Source organism: Anomaloglossus baeobatrachus, chromosome 2, assembly GCF_048569485.1.
Source record: "Anomaloglossus baeobatrachus isolate aAnoBae1 chromosome 2, aAnoBae1.hap1, whole genome shotgun sequence".
Lineage (NCBI taxonomy): Eukaryota > Metazoa > Chordata > Amphibia > Anura > Aromobatidae > Anomaloglossus > Anomaloglossus baeobatrachus.
This window is the reverse complement of record NC_134354.1, coordinates 472,593,511-472,611,499: the sequence shown is the minus strand read 5'-3', so window position 1 is coordinate 472,611,499 and position 17,989 is coordinate 472,593,511. Positions and strand designations below refer to the sequence as shown.

General features: G+C 41.5%; 1 protein-coding gene across 3 annotated transcripts in view; it reads right to left on the bottom strand.

Annotated features, from left to right (window-relative positions):
• GTF2I (general transcription factor IIi) overlaps nucleotides 1-17,989 on the bottom strand; it is a 151,085-nt gene that overhangs the window by 112,037 nt on the left and 21,059 nt on the right. For all 3 annotated transcript variants that reach the window (XM_075336360.1, XM_075336362.1, XM_075336361.1), the window contains exons 5-7: nucleotides 10,430-10,613; nucleotides 8,426-8,454; nucleotides 834-873 (exon numbers count right to left, since the gene is read on the bottom strand). In XM_075336360.1, the coding sequence (XP_075192475.1) occupies nucleotides 834-873; nucleotides 8,426-8,454; nucleotides 10,430-10,613 (253 nt within the window). The remainder of the gene's footprint in view (nucleotides 1-833; nucleotides 874-8,425; nucleotides 8,455-10,429; nucleotides 10,614-17,989) is intronic.

Here is a 17,989-nt window from a genome sequence, read left to right as displayed (position 1 = left end):
GTGCCCATACTTTTGCACCGGTCAAATATTGTTTAAATGCGGATTGCACGTTTTCTGTTAGTACAATAAACCTCATTTCAATCCAGATATATTACTGAGTCCATCAGTTATTAGATATATGAAACTGAAATAGCTGTTCCAAAAACCCAAATTGTTATAAGGAAAAAAAGTTAACATTAATAGGGGTGCCCAAACTTTTTCATATGACTGTATCTTCATGGTATGGGAGGCATCACAATAGTTGTATATATCTGCCCGCTATAGTCTAGGAATTGATATGGTACATTTCCTTATCTAGGAGACTGAAAACACATATGTCCTGGTACAATATATGGACCACTCCAGGGATAGTTAATGTAGTTGTGATGACATACTTTGGCAGCTCTATTGTCTTTATATCCCATCCTCTACTGGTGCATGCACATGTATGAAGTTGTGTAGGCAGAACCAGGGCAATAAAACTGTCACGTGAGTATTTCCCCTCTTCCCTAATATGATGACAATACCTGTGGATTGACTTAGCTGGAAGACAGGGCAGAATTTAAGCAGCAGTACATATAGAACATGCCATTCGTAAGTATATTAAAGGGGTTGTCTAATATTTCTTCAGGTGCACACCATACCCTGTCTCCAGCTTCCTTGAGATCGGAGATGAATTTTAATATGAGGTGAGATGACCCATTGATGAGTCAATCCCTTGGAGGCAGATGTGATGGTTTAAAATGTTTGATAACCCCTTTATTTTTATATAGTTGTATGTTAAACCAAATCATGAAAAAGCAACATTCTGTTATGGTAGTACAATAGATAGCCTTTAAAGAACTACAATGTACCTTTCAGATAAAGACCCTTCGCTTTCAGCAGTAACTCCATCTACAACAGATTACAAAGAGATTACATTATTAATATACACCATCATGGCTTCATTACGTCTCCCTTATCTGTTTTTTACAATATTTTTTTATTTACTTTGCATTTCATTCTGCTTTTCAGTCATTTCTTGTTCTCATATTATCTCCGCTCCCAATCTATTTTTGTCATTTTCTTCTCCTTTATATGTACATACAGTATAGACCAAAAGTTTGGACACACCTTCTTATTCAAAGAATTTTCTTTATTTTCATGACACTGAAAATTGTAGATTCACATTGAAGGCATCAAAACTATGAATTAACACATGTGGAATGAAATGCTTAACAAAAAAGTGTGAATCAACTGACAATATGTCCTATATTCTAGGTTCTTCAAAGTAGCCACCTTTTGCTTTGATTACTGCTTTGCACACTCTTGTCATTCTCTTGATGAGTTTCAAGAGGTAGTCATCGGAAAAGGTTTTCATTTCACAGGTGTGTCCTGTAAGGTTTAATAAGTGGGATTTCTTGCCTTATACAGTGCTGGCCAAAATATTGGCACCCCTGCAATTCTGTCAGATAATACTCAGTTTCTTCTTGAAAAGTATTGCAATCACAAATTCTTTGGTATTATTATCTTCATTTAATTTGTCTTCAATGAAAAAAAAAAAATTGTCATAAAGCCAAATTGGATATAATTCCACACCTAACATAAAAAAGGGTATGGACAAAAGTATTGGCACTGTTTGAAAAATCATGTGATGCTTCTCAATTAACAGCACCTGTAACTTACCTTTGGCACCTAACAGGTGTTGGCAATAACTAAATCATACTTGCAGCCAGTTGACATGGATTAAAGTTGACTCAACCTCTGTCCTGTGTCCTTGTGTGTACCACATTTAGCATGGAGAAAAGAAAGAAGATCAAAGAACTGTCTAAGGACTTGAGAATCCAAATTGTGAGGAAGCATGAGCAATCTCAAGGCTACAAGTCCATCTCCAAAGACCTGAAAGTTCCTGGGTCTACGGTACGCAGTGTCATCAAGAAATTTAAAGTCCATGGCATTTTGGCTAACCTCTCTAGATGTGGAAGGAAAAGAAAAATTGACGAGAGATTTCAACGCAAGATTGTGCGGATGGTGGATAAAGAACCTCGACTAATATCCAAACAAGTTCAAGCTGCCCTGCAGTCCGAGGGTACAACAGTGTCAACCCATACTATCCGTCGGCGTCTGAATGAAAAGGGACTGTATGGTAGGATACCCAGGAAGACCCCACTTCTTACCCCGAGACATAAAAAAGCCAGGCTGGAGTTTGCCAAAACTTACCTGAGAAAGCCTAAAACGTTTTGGAAGAATGTTCTCTGGTCAGATGAGACAAAAGTAGAGCTTTTTGGGAAAAGCCATCAACATAGAGTTTACAGGAAAAAAAAAAAGAGGCATTCAAAGAAAAGAACACGGTCCCTGCAGTCAAACATGGCGGAGGTTCCCTGATGTTTTGGGGTTGCGTTGCTGCCTCTGGCACTGGACTGCTTGACCGTGTGCATGACATTATGAAGTCTGAAGACTACCAACAAATTTTGCAGCATAATGTAGGGCCCAGTATGAGAAAGTTGGGTCTTCCTCAGAGGTCATGGGTCTTCCAGCAGGACAATGACCCAAAACACACTTCAAAAAGCACTAGAAAATGGTTTCATAGAAAGCACTGGAGACTACTAAAGTGGCCAGCAAGGAGTCCAGACCTGAATCCCATAAAACACCTGTGGAGAGATCTCAAAATAGCAGTTTGGAGAAGGCACCCTTCAAATCTCAGGGACCTGGAGCAGTTTGCCAAAGAAGAATGGTCTAAAATTCCAGCAGAACATTGTAAGAAACTCATTGATGGTTACTGGAAATGGTTGTTCGCAGTTATTTTGGCTAAAGGTTGTGCAACCAAGTATTAGGCTAAGGGTGCCAATACTTTTGTCTGGCCCATTTTTGGAGTTTTTGTGAAATGATCAATGATTTGATTTTTGTTTTGATTTCTCTTTAGTGTTTTTTCATTCCAAGCAAAATAAATGAAGATAATAATACCAAAGAATTTGTGATTGCAATCATTTTCAAGAAGAAACTGAGTATTATCTGACAGAATTGCAAGGGTGCCAATACTTTTGGCCAGGACTGTAAATGAGGTTGGGACCATCAGTTGTGTTGTGCAGAAGTCTGGTGGATTCACAGCTGATAGTCCTACTGAATAGACTGTTAGAATTTGTATTATGGCAAGAAAAAAACAGCTAAGTAAAGAAAAACGAGTGGCCATTATTACTTTAAGAAATGAAGGTCAGTCAGTCTGAAAAATTGGGAAAAGTTTGAAAGTGTCCCCAAGTGCAGTGGCAAAAACCATCAAACGCTACAAAGAAACTGGCTCACATGAGGACCACCCCAGGAAAGGAAGACCAAGAGTCACCTCTGCTGTGGAGGATATGTTTATCCGAGTCACCAGCTTCAGAAATCACAGGCTAACAGCAGCTCAAATTAGAGACCAGGTCAATACCACACAGAGTTCTAGCAGCAGACACATCTCTAGAACAACTGTTAAGAGGAGACTTTGTGCAGCAGGCCTTCATGGTAAAATAGCTGCTAGGAAACCACTGCTAAGGACAGGCAACAAGCAGAAGAGACTTGTTTGGGCTAAAGAACACAAGGAATGGACATTAGACCAGTGGAAATCTGTGCTTTGGTCTGATGAGTCCAAATTTGAGATCTTTGGATCCAACCACCGTGTCTTTGTGCGACACAGAAAAGGTGAACGGATGGATTATACATGTCTGGTTCCCACCGTGAAGCATGGAGGAGATGTGATGATGTGGGGCTGATTTGCTGGTGACACTGTTGGGGATTTATTTAAAATTGAAGGCATACTGAACCAGCATGGCTGCCACAGCATCTTGCAGCGGCATGCTATTCCATCCGGTTTGCGTTTAGTTGGATCATCATTTATTTTTCAACAGGACAATGACCCCAAACACACCTCCAGGCTGTGTAAGGGCTATTTGACTAAGAAGGAGAATGATGGGGTGCTACGCCAGATGACCTGGCCTTCACAGTCACCAGACCTGAACCCAATCGTGATGATTTGCAGTGAGCTGGACCGCAGAGTGAAGGCAAAAGGGCCAACAAGTGCTAAGCATCTCTGGGAAATTCTTCAAGACTGTTGGAAGACCATTTCCGGTGACTACCTCTTGAAGCTAATCAAGAAAATGCCAAGAGTGTGCAAAGCAGTAATCAAAGCAAAAGGTGGCTACTTTGAAGAACCTAGACTATAAGACATATTTTCAGTTGTTTCATACTTTTTTTGTTAAGTATTTCATTCCACACGTGTTAATTCAAAGTTTTGATGCCTTCAATGTGAATCTACAATTTTTAGAGTCAAGAAAATAAAGAAAACTCTTTGAAAGAGAAGGTGTGTCCAAACCTTTGGTCTGTACTGTACATATAACGCTGTGGGTCAAATTACGCGATTTCCCACATGCGCATCGCTGGACTGAAAATCCTTTACTTCCCGCAGGAAACACATGCACGACTTATCAATCACTCAGAGGACAGCATTCACCGCATGCGCAGTCGTTCCACAGTCAGCGATCTGCGTTGATGTGGGACACTTGATATATTGATTGATAGGCACACCTGTAGTGCATCCACACTCCTCCCCGACACCTTATATGCCACATCCGCTTCCTGTGTCTGCACCCGCATGCTTGATACTCCCTACACGACTCCACCACTTTGCTGGTACAGTGGAACCTTGGTTAATGAGAACAATCCGTTCTGGGAGTGTGCTTGTAAACCAAGTTACTCGTCTAGCAAAGCAAAATTTCCCATAGGAAATAATGGAAGCTCAGACAATTCGTTCCACAACTTGTGCAATGTCCCCTATTGTGCCATTCTAAACACGCCCAAACACACATATTATGCTCACCTTACCCTCCGTTCCCTCGCCGGCCTCCTGGTTCTTGTAGTCCGCAGGTATGTGTAGCGGGTAACCATCGCGACGATGCAGGAGCTTCTGCTGTCAGCGTCCACGTCATACGCAGGAGCCGCTTGCCTCTGATTGGCCAGCGTGCTGACGTCAAAGGCTTGAGCCGCTTGACTCTGATTGGTCAGCTCGCTGCCTTTGAGAAGCGGCTGACAGCGGACGTTCCTCCATCATCGCGATGGTTACCCGATACACAACCTGTACCTGCGGACTACAAGAACCAGGAGGTCGGCATAATATGTGTGTGTGCGTGTGTGTATGTGTGTATGTGTGTTTGTTTGGACTGCAAGAGCGCGGTGAAAGTATGGAACCGGAAGTGTGTGCGGTGAGTATTTGCTCGTACATCAAAGCTTGCTCGTAAACTGAATTACAAATTTACAGCAAGCTTTACTCGTATAGCGAAATACTCGCACACCAAGTTACTCGTAAACCGAGGTTCCACTGAATATGTCACTTAGAATTAAATATTGTTTTATCTAGTATATTGTTTTATCCAAGATTATGCTACATGATATATATGCTTTCCCATTTTGTTCCTTTTCTTTTTCTGCTCTCCTCATTTCAGTCTCTTTTTTTCTTTCCTCTGTTCCTGCCATATATTTATCATGTCAGTTTCAGATCTTTTGCAGGGTTTCCCTCAGAATGGTAATGTCACACCCTCTAGTGGTCATATTATGTCCCTACATACTGAATAAACTCTTGGAAATTATCCTTGAATATTTATGCTTACCATACTTTAAATATAGTGGACTTATACTGTTGAATTGAAAATAATTTAAATTCTTTTTTTATAATTTTCTTGCATACTGCAATACTTATTTTCTGTATATAATATTTATGCAGATTTTCTTGACAATGACCTAAATGGAAGAAACATAGCGCTTTGTCTTCCATCAGACGGACATCAAAAAAAGAGCAACAATTTCTAAGCATCTCCTCTTCCAGTGCCGAAGTTATCATTCTATTATGAAGAGATTACACTGGCATATGGTTATGGAATCAGTGTGGCCAACCATCTTAAAATTCGGACAGTCCATAAAAATAGGAGACTTTTATTCCATTGTCTTTAAGAAAATGTGAAGTGTCTGATTTTTTTAAGAGAAGTTTGTGAATATAACAATTTTCTATTTATAAGGTAAACATATATCAACTATAAAGTACAGGGTGGGCCATTTATATGGATAAACCTAAATAAAATGGGAATGGTTGGTGATATCAACTTCCTGTTTGTGGCTCATTAATATATGGGTGAGTGGTGACTATTGCGGCCATTTTGAAGTCTGACATTTTGGATCCAGTTTATTTTTTCCAGTGGAAAGAGGGTCATGTAACACATCAAACCTATTGAGAATTTCACAAGAAAAACAATGGTATGCTTGGTTTTAACATATATTTATTCGTTCATTAGTTATTTTCAATGTTATGACCACTTATAAAATGTGTTCAAAGTGCTGCCCATTGTGTTGGATTGTCAATGCAACCTCTTCTCCCACTCTTGACACACCGATAGAAACACCGCAGAAGAAATGCTAGCACAGGCTTCCAGTATCCGTTGTTTCAGATGCTGCATATATTATCTTGTATCTTCACAGCATAGATAATTGCCTTCAGATGACCCCCAAAGATAAACGTCTAAGGGGGTCAGATCGGGAAACCTTGGTGGCCATTCAACTGGCCCACAATGACCAATCCACTTTCCAGGACACTGTTCATGTAGGAATGCTCGGACCAGACACCCATAATGTGATGGTGCAGCACCACAGTTCCAAGCATTCCTACATGAACAGTGTCCTGGAAAGTGGATTGGTCATTGTGGGCCAGTTGAATGGCCACCAAGGTTTCCCGATCTGATCCCCTTAGACTTATCTTTGGGGTCATCTGAAGGCAATTATCTATGCTGTGAAGATACAAGATAATATATGCAGCATCTGAAACAACGAATACTGGAAGCCTATGCTAGCAATTCCTTCTGCGGTATTGCTATCGGTGTGTCTAGAGTGGGAGAAGAGGGTTGCATTGACTATCCAACACAATGGGCAGCACTTTGAACACATTTTATAAGTGGTCATACAATTATAAATAACTAATGAATGAATAACGTTATGTTAAAACCAAGCACACCATTGTTTTTCTTTTGAAATTCTCAATAAGTTTGATGTGTTATAGGACCCTCTTCCCATTGGAAAAAATAAAGTTGGATTCAAAATGGCCGACTTCAAAATGGTCGTCGTGGTCACCACCCATCTTGAAATGTTTCCCCCCTTCCATATACTAATGAGCCAAAAACAGGAAGTTGATATCACCAACCATTCCTATTTTATTTAGGTGTATCCATTTAAATGGCCCACCCTGTATAATTTTTTTTTTTAGGTATGCCACTGAAAAATATTGGCAGTCTGTAATTTTTAGAAGCCTTATCCAGAATGGCTACGAAATTAAGTTGGCAACCCTGTTAAAGGTCTGATACCCAGCACTCCCACTGATCAGCTGTTATCACCTTTGGAAGAAATCAGAAGGTCAGTCGTGATGAGCGAGCACTACCATGCTCGGGTACTCAATACTTGTAACGAGCAGTTGGATAGGCGCAACTCGTGTACGGAGTATAATAGCAGTCAATGGCAGACATGAGCATTTTTCCAGAAATCTCTCTCCATTGACTTCCATTATACTCAAGCCGCGCCCATCCGATCATCCAAGTGCTCATTACAAGTATAGAGCGCCCGAGCATGATGGCTCGCTCATCACTAATGGTCAGATGTAAACAATGTAGGGAGCACCATAGGACAGGTCATTATCAATATAAAAGTAGTTAACCAACCATTTTAGGGATAAAGACTAATCTGCATTAGGAATTACATATTTAAATTCAATTATATTAACAATAAAAGAAAATGGATATGTGGGATCCATAATGGCTAAAAAAAGGTGCTAGACAGATCTCAATGACTATAATGGGGTTTGTCAGGTGTCCATCATTTTACCAGAAGAAAAATAGAAAGCTTCAATGCTAATGTGAATAAGGCCCATTGGGACAGGCCAATAATCAGGAACACTCATTCCATACTCATACTCGCTCATCATGTGAAATTATTCTTAAGCTTGCTTAAAAATCATCGTTCTTGGCAGCATATTATCCTGTGTGCACAGGATATGTGCTGCCGAGAGCATAAAGTTCTAAGCACACAGGACGATCATATTAATGATTGCTCTGTGAGCATGGAAGTGTGGTGGGCTAGTCTAAACAGGGCATTAAAAGACTGCGGATATCCGTGCTTGTAGGCAGTTGGCAGCCATTTAATAGCTATCAAGGGCCCATTGGGACAAACTGACTATGACTACAAAACAACAGCCGATTGGCTTCATGTAAACTGATCAGCACGGGTTTATCACCTGACAAACTAGCGATTTGCTTATTTGTTGAGTGATTGTTGACCTGCTTAGATAGACCAATTGGGATTCTATATTATCAGCCTCTTCAAATCGCCCTTTACTATCATGTAAGTTATAACACAATAAATCTGGGGATTAAAGGAAAAAAATAGTAAGTTGATAGATACTTACCTAGTGAAGATTCTCTATCAAGAAAGGGCCTAATGAAAAAAACATACAAGAACATATTGATCATATGTATATATATTAACACAATGAACAAATATTGAACATATAAATGTAAATTATTTTTTTTCTGCCATATTAAAATCTTCTAACATGTCATCAGACTCTTTCATTTGTTTTTATCTGTAGTGTTCTGGGTGCTGAAATTCTCTCCAGCTGCTAGAATGTACGGGCTGAGCATTGGGACGCCTTCTCCAACCCCACACTTCCATTCAGCAGCATGTCTCAAGGTTAACATCTTTTTAGCTGTATGGAACGGTATGGTGGGCTGCACTACAGTACTACATACTATAGCATGCAGTATAAAATCATATGTGGCACTGCATATATTGTGTACTATGGAATACCATGAGAGATGGATGCCATGTGCGACATTCGAGACAGACTTTCACTAGACAAATGTTAGAAGCTTTTCCCTCATATACGGGTAATAGAAGGAAAACTCATTGAGAAAAAAGTCTTAACTATATGCCTATACGTGGTGTGAAATAAAAACTGTTTGATGATTGAACACCTATCAATACCAGTAGTGGACCAAAATGGGGCAAAAGCATAGAAGATAAGCATTACAAAAATAATCGAAAACTGTACCAAAGTCATCATACACATTAGAACAATGTTGTTCGGACCTGCCGAAATTGACGGGTTCAGTTGGCCCTCTATTGTGTATTGGAGTGCTGGCCAACTGATTGTCTGGGAAGATATTGATCAGGTATCAATGGGCCATGAGTATGGATACACCCTGGGTGGGCCATAAGTATGGATACACCCTGATAAAAAAGATGACATCCATGGGCGTCACCCGTCCTCAAATGTTTTGCCCCTCCCATGTACTAATATGCCACAAACATAACGGTGATATCAGCAACCACTTCCATTTTATCAGGGTGTATCCATACTAATGGCCCACCCAGGTTGTATCTATACCTATGGCCCACCCTGTAAAATATATTCTATACTGCTTTAAATAGAACCTTTCGAATCTCCCCCCCAAGTCTCCCAAACCACCCCCTTTCATTTAGTGCCCTAATCCTGCATCCTAATCAAAGACACGCACAATAGTTAATGTGGCTATTGCTGTCCTGGGCTATGGGAATTACCTCAGGCATCTACTAGTTAAGGAGGGTTCATGTTAAGTGAGAAGTGAAGCCTCAGGTGCTGTGTTTATGCTTCCCAGGGGCATGATTGACATCCTCCTTACTGGTACCGTCATCACTGCCATGTAGTGAGGAGGACACTAGGGGGTCGTCATTATAGCATTCACTACTATGGGTGAGGTGAAACTGCCTTGAGTATACTGAGATAAATAGTTTATGCCTAACATGGCAACAAATGTTGTAGCACACATAGTAGCTCCTCTTTAAGCCATAAGTAATATGATTGGGTTGCTGGATTAGAGCTGTAAATGGTATAAGGAGACATTCTGGAAGCATGGAGAAGCTGACTGGTTTCCTTTAAGTCACCACTCCAGCATTTTGTTTTTTTACCAGTGATGGAATATTGTCTTTAATTTAAGGTCCTTGACCCTACTCTTATCCTCTTCTCCACTTACCCATGTCGGTCTGGTCCAGTGTCGCCATCTTGTGACCGTAACTTCTGACTGCTGGAAGTCAGAGGTAACAGTCACAAGCTCTCAATGCCACTCTATGAGAGCCAGAACGAGGCTCTCATAGACTTGCAATGAAGTGTGAATTCCTACTTGTTCCATGAAACACTTGAGCTGCCGGCAGGTCACAAACTGCAGACCAACGACAGGAGCAACAATGACAGGAGATGAAGACAGGTAGTTGAGTATATGAGTAGGATCAGTGAATGTGAATGTAGATTTAAAGCTCCATTTCAGTGGTAAAATAAATAAAAAAAAAAAACAAAACAAAACACTGGAGTAGGGCTTTAAGTAAATTACAATGATCACATTTGTGCTCTATGATAGCAGCAATAAATACTCACCTTTTTATAGTAAAATACATGCTGGACTTGTTTTCCAAGATCCGCTTTACAGTGTGAAGGTCATACATTGATGGATTTTTAAGAACTACATCATTTGGGAGGCCACATATCACGACAGCAGTGGGGTCTCCAGCCAGTTTTTCATATGGGATTGGTACTGGTGTTGTCTTTCCTAATGCCTTACCTTAGTTGAAATGAAAAATAAAAAAAGGGAAAAAAAAATATAAAATAACTAAATAACTAGTATACTAAAATGCATTTATAAACCATATAAACCAGTAAATGGATGAGCGATCAAATGCATTCATGTCATGTTTCCGCAAACACTAACAGGTCATTTATGTAATTGCAGATGGAGCACATTTACTGTGACCTTGGTTCTGAGTTTGGTTAGTTGGGGAAATTTTCACATTTCTTACATAGTTTTTCATTTATAAACATAGCTTAATAACACCCACTATAAGCAACCAGAAATTGCCTCGAAATACAAAATATGACTGGTTGTTATAGGCAAACAGCCATTTTTGTATACCATAATTTGTAATAAATACACATTTGTTTGAACTAGTTTTCTAAAATATGCCAGGTAAACATCCCTGAATTCATTATATTCTGCCATTCACAATTATTTTATATCTACTTAACAGAAATATGCCATCAGAAAATTCTATTGTATAAATAAGGTTTTTATATTACATGTATTTTTTTAAAAAAAATCTTTTGTTTCCCTATATCTATATAAAAAAAATCTGAAATTTTCACATTGGCCACTAAGGGGCACTTTGCACACTACGACATCGCAAGCCGATGCTGCGATGCCGAGCGCGATTGTCCCCACCCCCGTCGTAGCTGCGATATCATGGTGATAGCTGCCGTAGCGAACATTATCGCTACGGCAGCTTCACATGCACTCACCTGCCCTGCGACGTCGCTCTGGCCGGCGAACCGCCTCCTTATTAAGAGGGTGGGTCGTGCGGCGTCATAGCGACGTCACACAGCTGGCGACCAATAGAAGCGGAGGGGCGGAGATGAGCAGGACGTAAACATCCCGCCCACCTACTTCCTTCCGCATAGCCGACGTGAGCCGCAGGACGCAGGTAGGAGATGTTACTCGCTCCTGCGGCTTCACACACAGCGATGTGTGCTGCCGCAGGAACGAGGAACAACATCGTTAAATAGGTATTTCCCAATTCATGGAAATGACCGAGGCTACACCAATGATACAATTACAACGCTTTTGCGCTCGTTAAATCGAATCATAAAGGATTTACACACTACGATATCGCCTGTGACGCCGGATGTGCGTCACTTTCAATTTGACCCCACCGACATCGCACCTGCGATGTCGTAGTGTGCAAAGTGCCCCTAAGCCTAATATTAGACTCAGACTTTTAGTTTGTTATAGAATGATTTTCACCAGTCTCATTATCATCACAGACATTATTACAATTAATGAAACAATTTCTCAAAGATTGAGCCATAAGGTAAATACTCTGCCAGCACACTTGCACTGGCGGAGTATATGCACCACTCGTAATAGCGTACAAGAAAGGAGAACAATCAAGTGTATATGCAAATGGAAATTATTATTTATCAAAAAAGACAAACGCAAGACAGCAATGAAGGGAGAGTTAAAAACAACTACCACAATCAAGGGGGGCATACACTGTGATACAATAGTACAATATAATTGTTGTCAATAGCCGTGAGAGAGGTGAACATATGATGGTACTATTTTAAACCACCAAAATAGGTGCAGTATGGTAATGAAATCTACTGTTCACAATCTCTACTAGTCGTGGGAGAGGAGTGTAGTTGAGGCAATAAAGGAATGGTAACAATTAGCCTTGGAGGAGAGGAGTACTGGCTATGATATGATCCTCTAGTCGTGGGAGAGAGAGGAAATGAAGGTATAATGAGGAATAACCAACATGCCGGGGTAGGTGGAAAATATCAGTACTCTGTTTAACTGACAACTGCAGTGTATACAATAATAAAATCCAACCATACCCAGGCATGTAGAGGACCATATAAACAGTTTCTGACCAGGGGCTATCAGTTACCAAACATTACTTAGGCAAGTGCCAAAAAAGTTCCTTAGCAGACATAATGCCAAAAATATAAGGTGCAAGTGCATACCAATAAAAGATGTCAATGTCAAGGAAAAAGTACATAGTGAAAGCCACATGCCCACAAAAAGAACCAGCCACTGACATCAAATATATAAAATCACATAATGCACATACCCAGGAAAGAAAGGGATCACCACCAACGCGCGTTTCGCGAGGTGTTGTTGCTTCTTCAAGGAGGAGACCCTCCTTGAAGAAGGAGTGCTGCCGCAGGAACGAGGAACAACATCGTTAAATAGGTATTTCCCAATTCATGGAAATGACCAAGGCTACACCAATGATACGATTACGACGCTTTTGCGCTCGTTAAATCGAATCATAAAGGATTTACACACTACGATATCACCTGCGACGCCGGATGTGCGTCACTTTCAATTTGACCCCACCGACATCGCACCTGCGATGTCGTAGTGTGCAAAGTGCCCCTAAGCCTAATATTAGACTCAGACTTTTAGTTTGTTATCGAATGATTTTCACCAGTCTCATTATCATCACAGACATTATTACAATTAAGTATTGTGCTATGTTTCCTTGATGAGTATATGGTGAGTTTTTGATGTTGCAGATTTTCTGAAGCATTTATACACCAATTAATTAAAGTAGACTTATTGGGGTTTTTTCCTTGCATTTGTTAGAGGTTTTTTTTCATGTGCTGTTTGTCTCTTTCTTTTTGGTATGTTAGGTTTGAAATAAAACAGCTTTGTTTTGAATAGTTCTTGTTCATTCCATTTGATTGAAATCTATTGATAAACTTATGAGCAGGGCTGTGGAGTCGGAGTCGGAGTCGTGGAGTCGGAGTCGGAGTCGGAGCTCATTTTGGTGGAGTCGGAGTCGGAGTCGGTATAAAATGCACCGACTCCGACTCCTAAAATATATAATAAATTGGGGACAGGAGTGCAATGCAGAATGTGCTGAATATTTTACTAAATAATAACATTTAGTATAATGCTTATATTTAAGTGAAAAATTTATTGTAGTACAATGTGAACATCAGACATTTAATTGTTTTTATGATACAATAATCAAGATATTTGGATAGAACATAAAATATTTATTGGAATACAACTTTAGAACACAAAAAACTAATAAATTGTAAATATGTAAAATATATATATATATATATATATATATATATATATATATATATATATATATACAGTGTATATACACACACAAGATATATATGTAATCTACTGTATATTACATAGTGTATTACATATTTACAATTTATTACAGTTTTTTGTGTTCTAAAGTTGTATTCCAATAAATATATTTTATGTTCTATCCAAATATCTTGATTATTGTATCATAAAATTATTAAATGTCTGATGTTCACATACACATATTCATGTACTACAATAAATTTTTCACCTAACTATAAGCAATATATGTAGGAGTCGGAGTCGGAGCCGGAGTCGGAGTCGGAGCCGGAGTCGGAGTCGGTGCAAGAGAATTTGAGGAGTCGGAGTCGGAGTCGGAGTCGAAGGTTTGGCTTACCGACTCCACAGCCCTGCTTATGAGCAGATTATTCAGTTAAGTCCAGAAATATTTGGACAGTGACACAAGTTAGCCTTTTAGCGTTTTACCAAAACACATTCAAAATACAGTTATATAATCAACATGGGCCTAAATACAGACTCTCAGCTTTAATTTGAGAGGATTCACATCCAAATTGAAGAAAGAGTTTAGCAAGAAAGGATCTTTAATATGAAGCTGCCGCTTTTTCAAGGAACCAAAAGTAATTAGACAAATATCTCAAAAGCTCTTTAATAGACTGTGTGGAATATCTCCTCATTAGTCCATCAATTAAGCAGGTAAAAGGTCTCGAGCTGATTCCAGTAATGGCATTTGCATTTGGAAGCTGGTGCTGTGAACTCACAACATGCGGTCAAAGGAGCTCTCAATGTTTCAGTGTCTACCGTAAAGGGTACTTTACACGCTGCAATATCAGTACCGATATCGCTAGCAAGCGTACCCGCCCCCGTCGGTTGTGCGTCACAGGCAAATCACTGCCCGTGGCGCACAATGTCGCTAACACCCGTCACACGGACTTACCTTCCCTGCGACGTCACTCTGGCCGGCGATCCACCTCCTTTCTAAGGGGGCAGTTTGTGCGTCGTCACAGCGACGTCACATGGCAGCCGGCCAATAGAAGCGGAGGGGCGGAGATGAGCGGCCGGAAAATGCCGCCCACCTCCTTCCTTCCTCATTGCCAGTAAACGCAGGTAAGGAGATGTTCGTCATTCCTGCGGTGTCACACATAGCGATGTGTGCTGCCGCAGGAACGACGAACAACATCGTACCTGCAGCAGCAATGATATTTGGAAAAGGAGCGACGTGTCAACGAGCAACGTTTTTTCACGTTTTTGAGCTCGTTGATTGTCGCTCCTTGTTGTCACACGCTGCGATGTCGCTAACGGCGCCGGATGTGCGTCACTAACGTGACCCCGACGATATATCGTTAGCGATGTCGCAGCGTGTAAAGCACCCTTTAGTCTACATAAAGAGAAGACTTAATGAGAACAAATACAGGGGGGGGGGGGGGGGGGTCGCCACTATGTGCGTACCATTAACCAGCATTAAAAATAGAAAAGCAAGATTAGACTTTGCCAAAAATCATCTAAAGAAGCCAGAGCAGTTCTGAAAAAGCAGCAGAGGACAGATGATACACAAATCAACCTTTACTAGAAAGATGGAAAGAAGAAAGTATGGAGAAGGCTTGGAATGGCTCATGATCCAAAGCCCACCACATCCTCTGTAAAACATGGTGGAGGCAGTGTGATGACATAGGCAGGCATGGCATCGCAATGGCACTGGGTCACTAGTGTTTACTGATGATGTGACCGAAGACAGAAGCAGCCGGATGAATTCTGAAGTGTACTGGGCTATATTTTCTACCCAGATTCAACCAATTACTGTCTACTTAATAAATTGGGGCCCAGAACAGCACAAGAAAAGAAAAAAAAACTTCTATTCATGTCCATATGGTCAAAGCCAGTCTATGGCCAATTCTGTCCACGTGGCTGATGAAAAGAATAGAATGCAGGAGTCTAATGTAAGGCGTAGTGGCCAGGATGAAAATGGCAAGATTATTGTTTTTGTCTTTTCAATTAATTATCCAGAATAAAAAAAAACAATAACTTTTATCAAAAAACTTGTTTTAAAAATTACATCATTTTCTGATGACACATGCGCTTTACTTGTGACAGTAATGAATATCATATACCATCAGGGATAAATCAATTAAATGGCTATAACCAAACCCTGAAAAATGACTCAATGTTCCCGGCATAGAAAATATCTCAAACACAAATAGGCTGAGTTAGCAGAAATGCCTGAATATTCTCCAGAATGCACCTTAAGCACCCTCAGTTATTTGCCTGTTTATATCTGTCCACTACAAATCACATCTGCTGGTAGCTCTCTATTAGGGCTCCGCCACACATCCGTGAAAACCACGTCCGTGTAAAACGGGCCGTTTTTCGGGTCCGTTTTCCGTTTTTTAGGTCCGTTTTTATGGTATGTGTGGCCTGCGTGTGTATCCCGTATGCTAGCCGTATGTGGGTGTGGAATGTCCGTGTGTGCGTGAGTGAAATAACTGACATGTGTATGTGTTGTCCGTGTGAAATGTACGTGTGTGATGCAAAATGTCGTTACTACATGTCGGAAGACAGAGTAGCGGGATGAGAATGAACTCGGGTGAACTTCACCCGACTTCATTGTCATGCCGCGGCTCTGTCTTTGTGCCGTGTACTGATTAGCGGTCACCTGTGAAGGATTCACCGGTGACCACTAATCCCCCGAGTGACTGAAGTGTCCCCGGCTCTCTCATACTCACCGTTCCCCGATCACCGGCGCTGCACGGCGTTCACACTGTTCCGGCGGCTTTTTCTAATTTGAAAAAGCCGGCCGCCCATTAATCAATCTCGTATTCCCTGCTTTACCCGCCCACCGGCGCCTATGATTGGTTGCAGTGAGACACGCCCACCACGCTGAGTGACAGGTGTCACACTGCACCCAATCACAGCAGCCGGTGGGCGTGTCTATACTGTGCATTAAAATAAATAAATAAATAATTAAAAAAACCGGCGTGCGGTCCCCCCCCATTTTAATACCAGCCAGATAAAGCCATACGGCTGAAGGCTGGTATTCTCAGGATGGGGAGCTCCACGTTATGGGGGGCCCCCCACCCTAACAATATCAGTCAGCAGCCGCCCAGAATTGCCGCATACATTATATGCGACAGTTCTGGGACTGTACCCGGCTCTTCCCGATTTACCCTGGTGCGTTGGCAAATCGGGGTAATAAGGAGTTATTGGCAGCCCATAGCTGCCAATAAGTCCTAGATTAATCATGTCAGGCGTCTATGAGACACCTTCCATGATTAATCTGTAAGTTACAGTAAAAAAACACACACACCTGAAAAAATCCTTTATTAGAAATAAAAAACACAAACAAATTCCCTCATTACCAATTTATTAACCCCGACAAACCCTCCATGTCCGGCGTACTCCACGGACCTCCAGCGTCGCGTCCAGCTCTGCTGCATGGAGGTGACAGGAGCAGCAGAAGACACCGCCGCTCCGGTCACCTCCACGCAGCTAATGAGGTGAGTAGCGCGATCAGCTGCTGTCAGTCAGGTAACTCGCGGCCACCGCTGGATCCAGCGGTGGCCGCGGGTAACCTCAGTGACAGCAGCTGATCGCGCTACTCACCTCATTAGCTGCGTGGAGGTGACCGGAGCGGCGGTGTCTTCTGCTGCTCCTGTCACCTCCATGCAGCAGAGCTGGACGCGACGCTGGAGGTCCGTGGAGTACGCCGGACATGGAGGGTTTGTCGGGGTTAATAAATTGGTAATGAGGGAATTTGTTTGTGTTTTTTATTTCTAATAAAGGATTTTTTCAGGTGTGTGTGTTTTTTTACTGTAACTTACAGATTAATCATGGAAGGTGTCTCATAGACGCCTGACATGATTAATCTAGGACTTATTGGCAGCTATGGGCTGCCAATAACTCCTTATTACCCCGATTTGCCAACGCACCAGGGTAAATCGGGAAGAGCCGGGTACAGCCCCAGAACTGTCGCATATAATGTATGCGGCAATTCTGGGCGGCTGCTGACTGATATTGTTAGGGTGGGGTCCCCCCATAACGTGGAGCTCCCCATCCTGAGAATACCAGCCTTCAGCCGTATGGCTTTATCTGGCTGGTATTAAAATGGGGGGGGACCGCACGCCGGTTTTTTTAATTATTTATTTATTTATTTTACTGCACAGTATAGACACGCCCACCGGCTGCTGTGATTGGGTGCAGTGTGACACCTGTCACTCAGCGTGGTGGGCGTGTCTCACTGCAACCAATCACAGCCGCCGGTGGGCGGGGAAAGCAGGGAATACGAGATTGATTAATGGGCGGCCGGCTTTTTCAAAAGA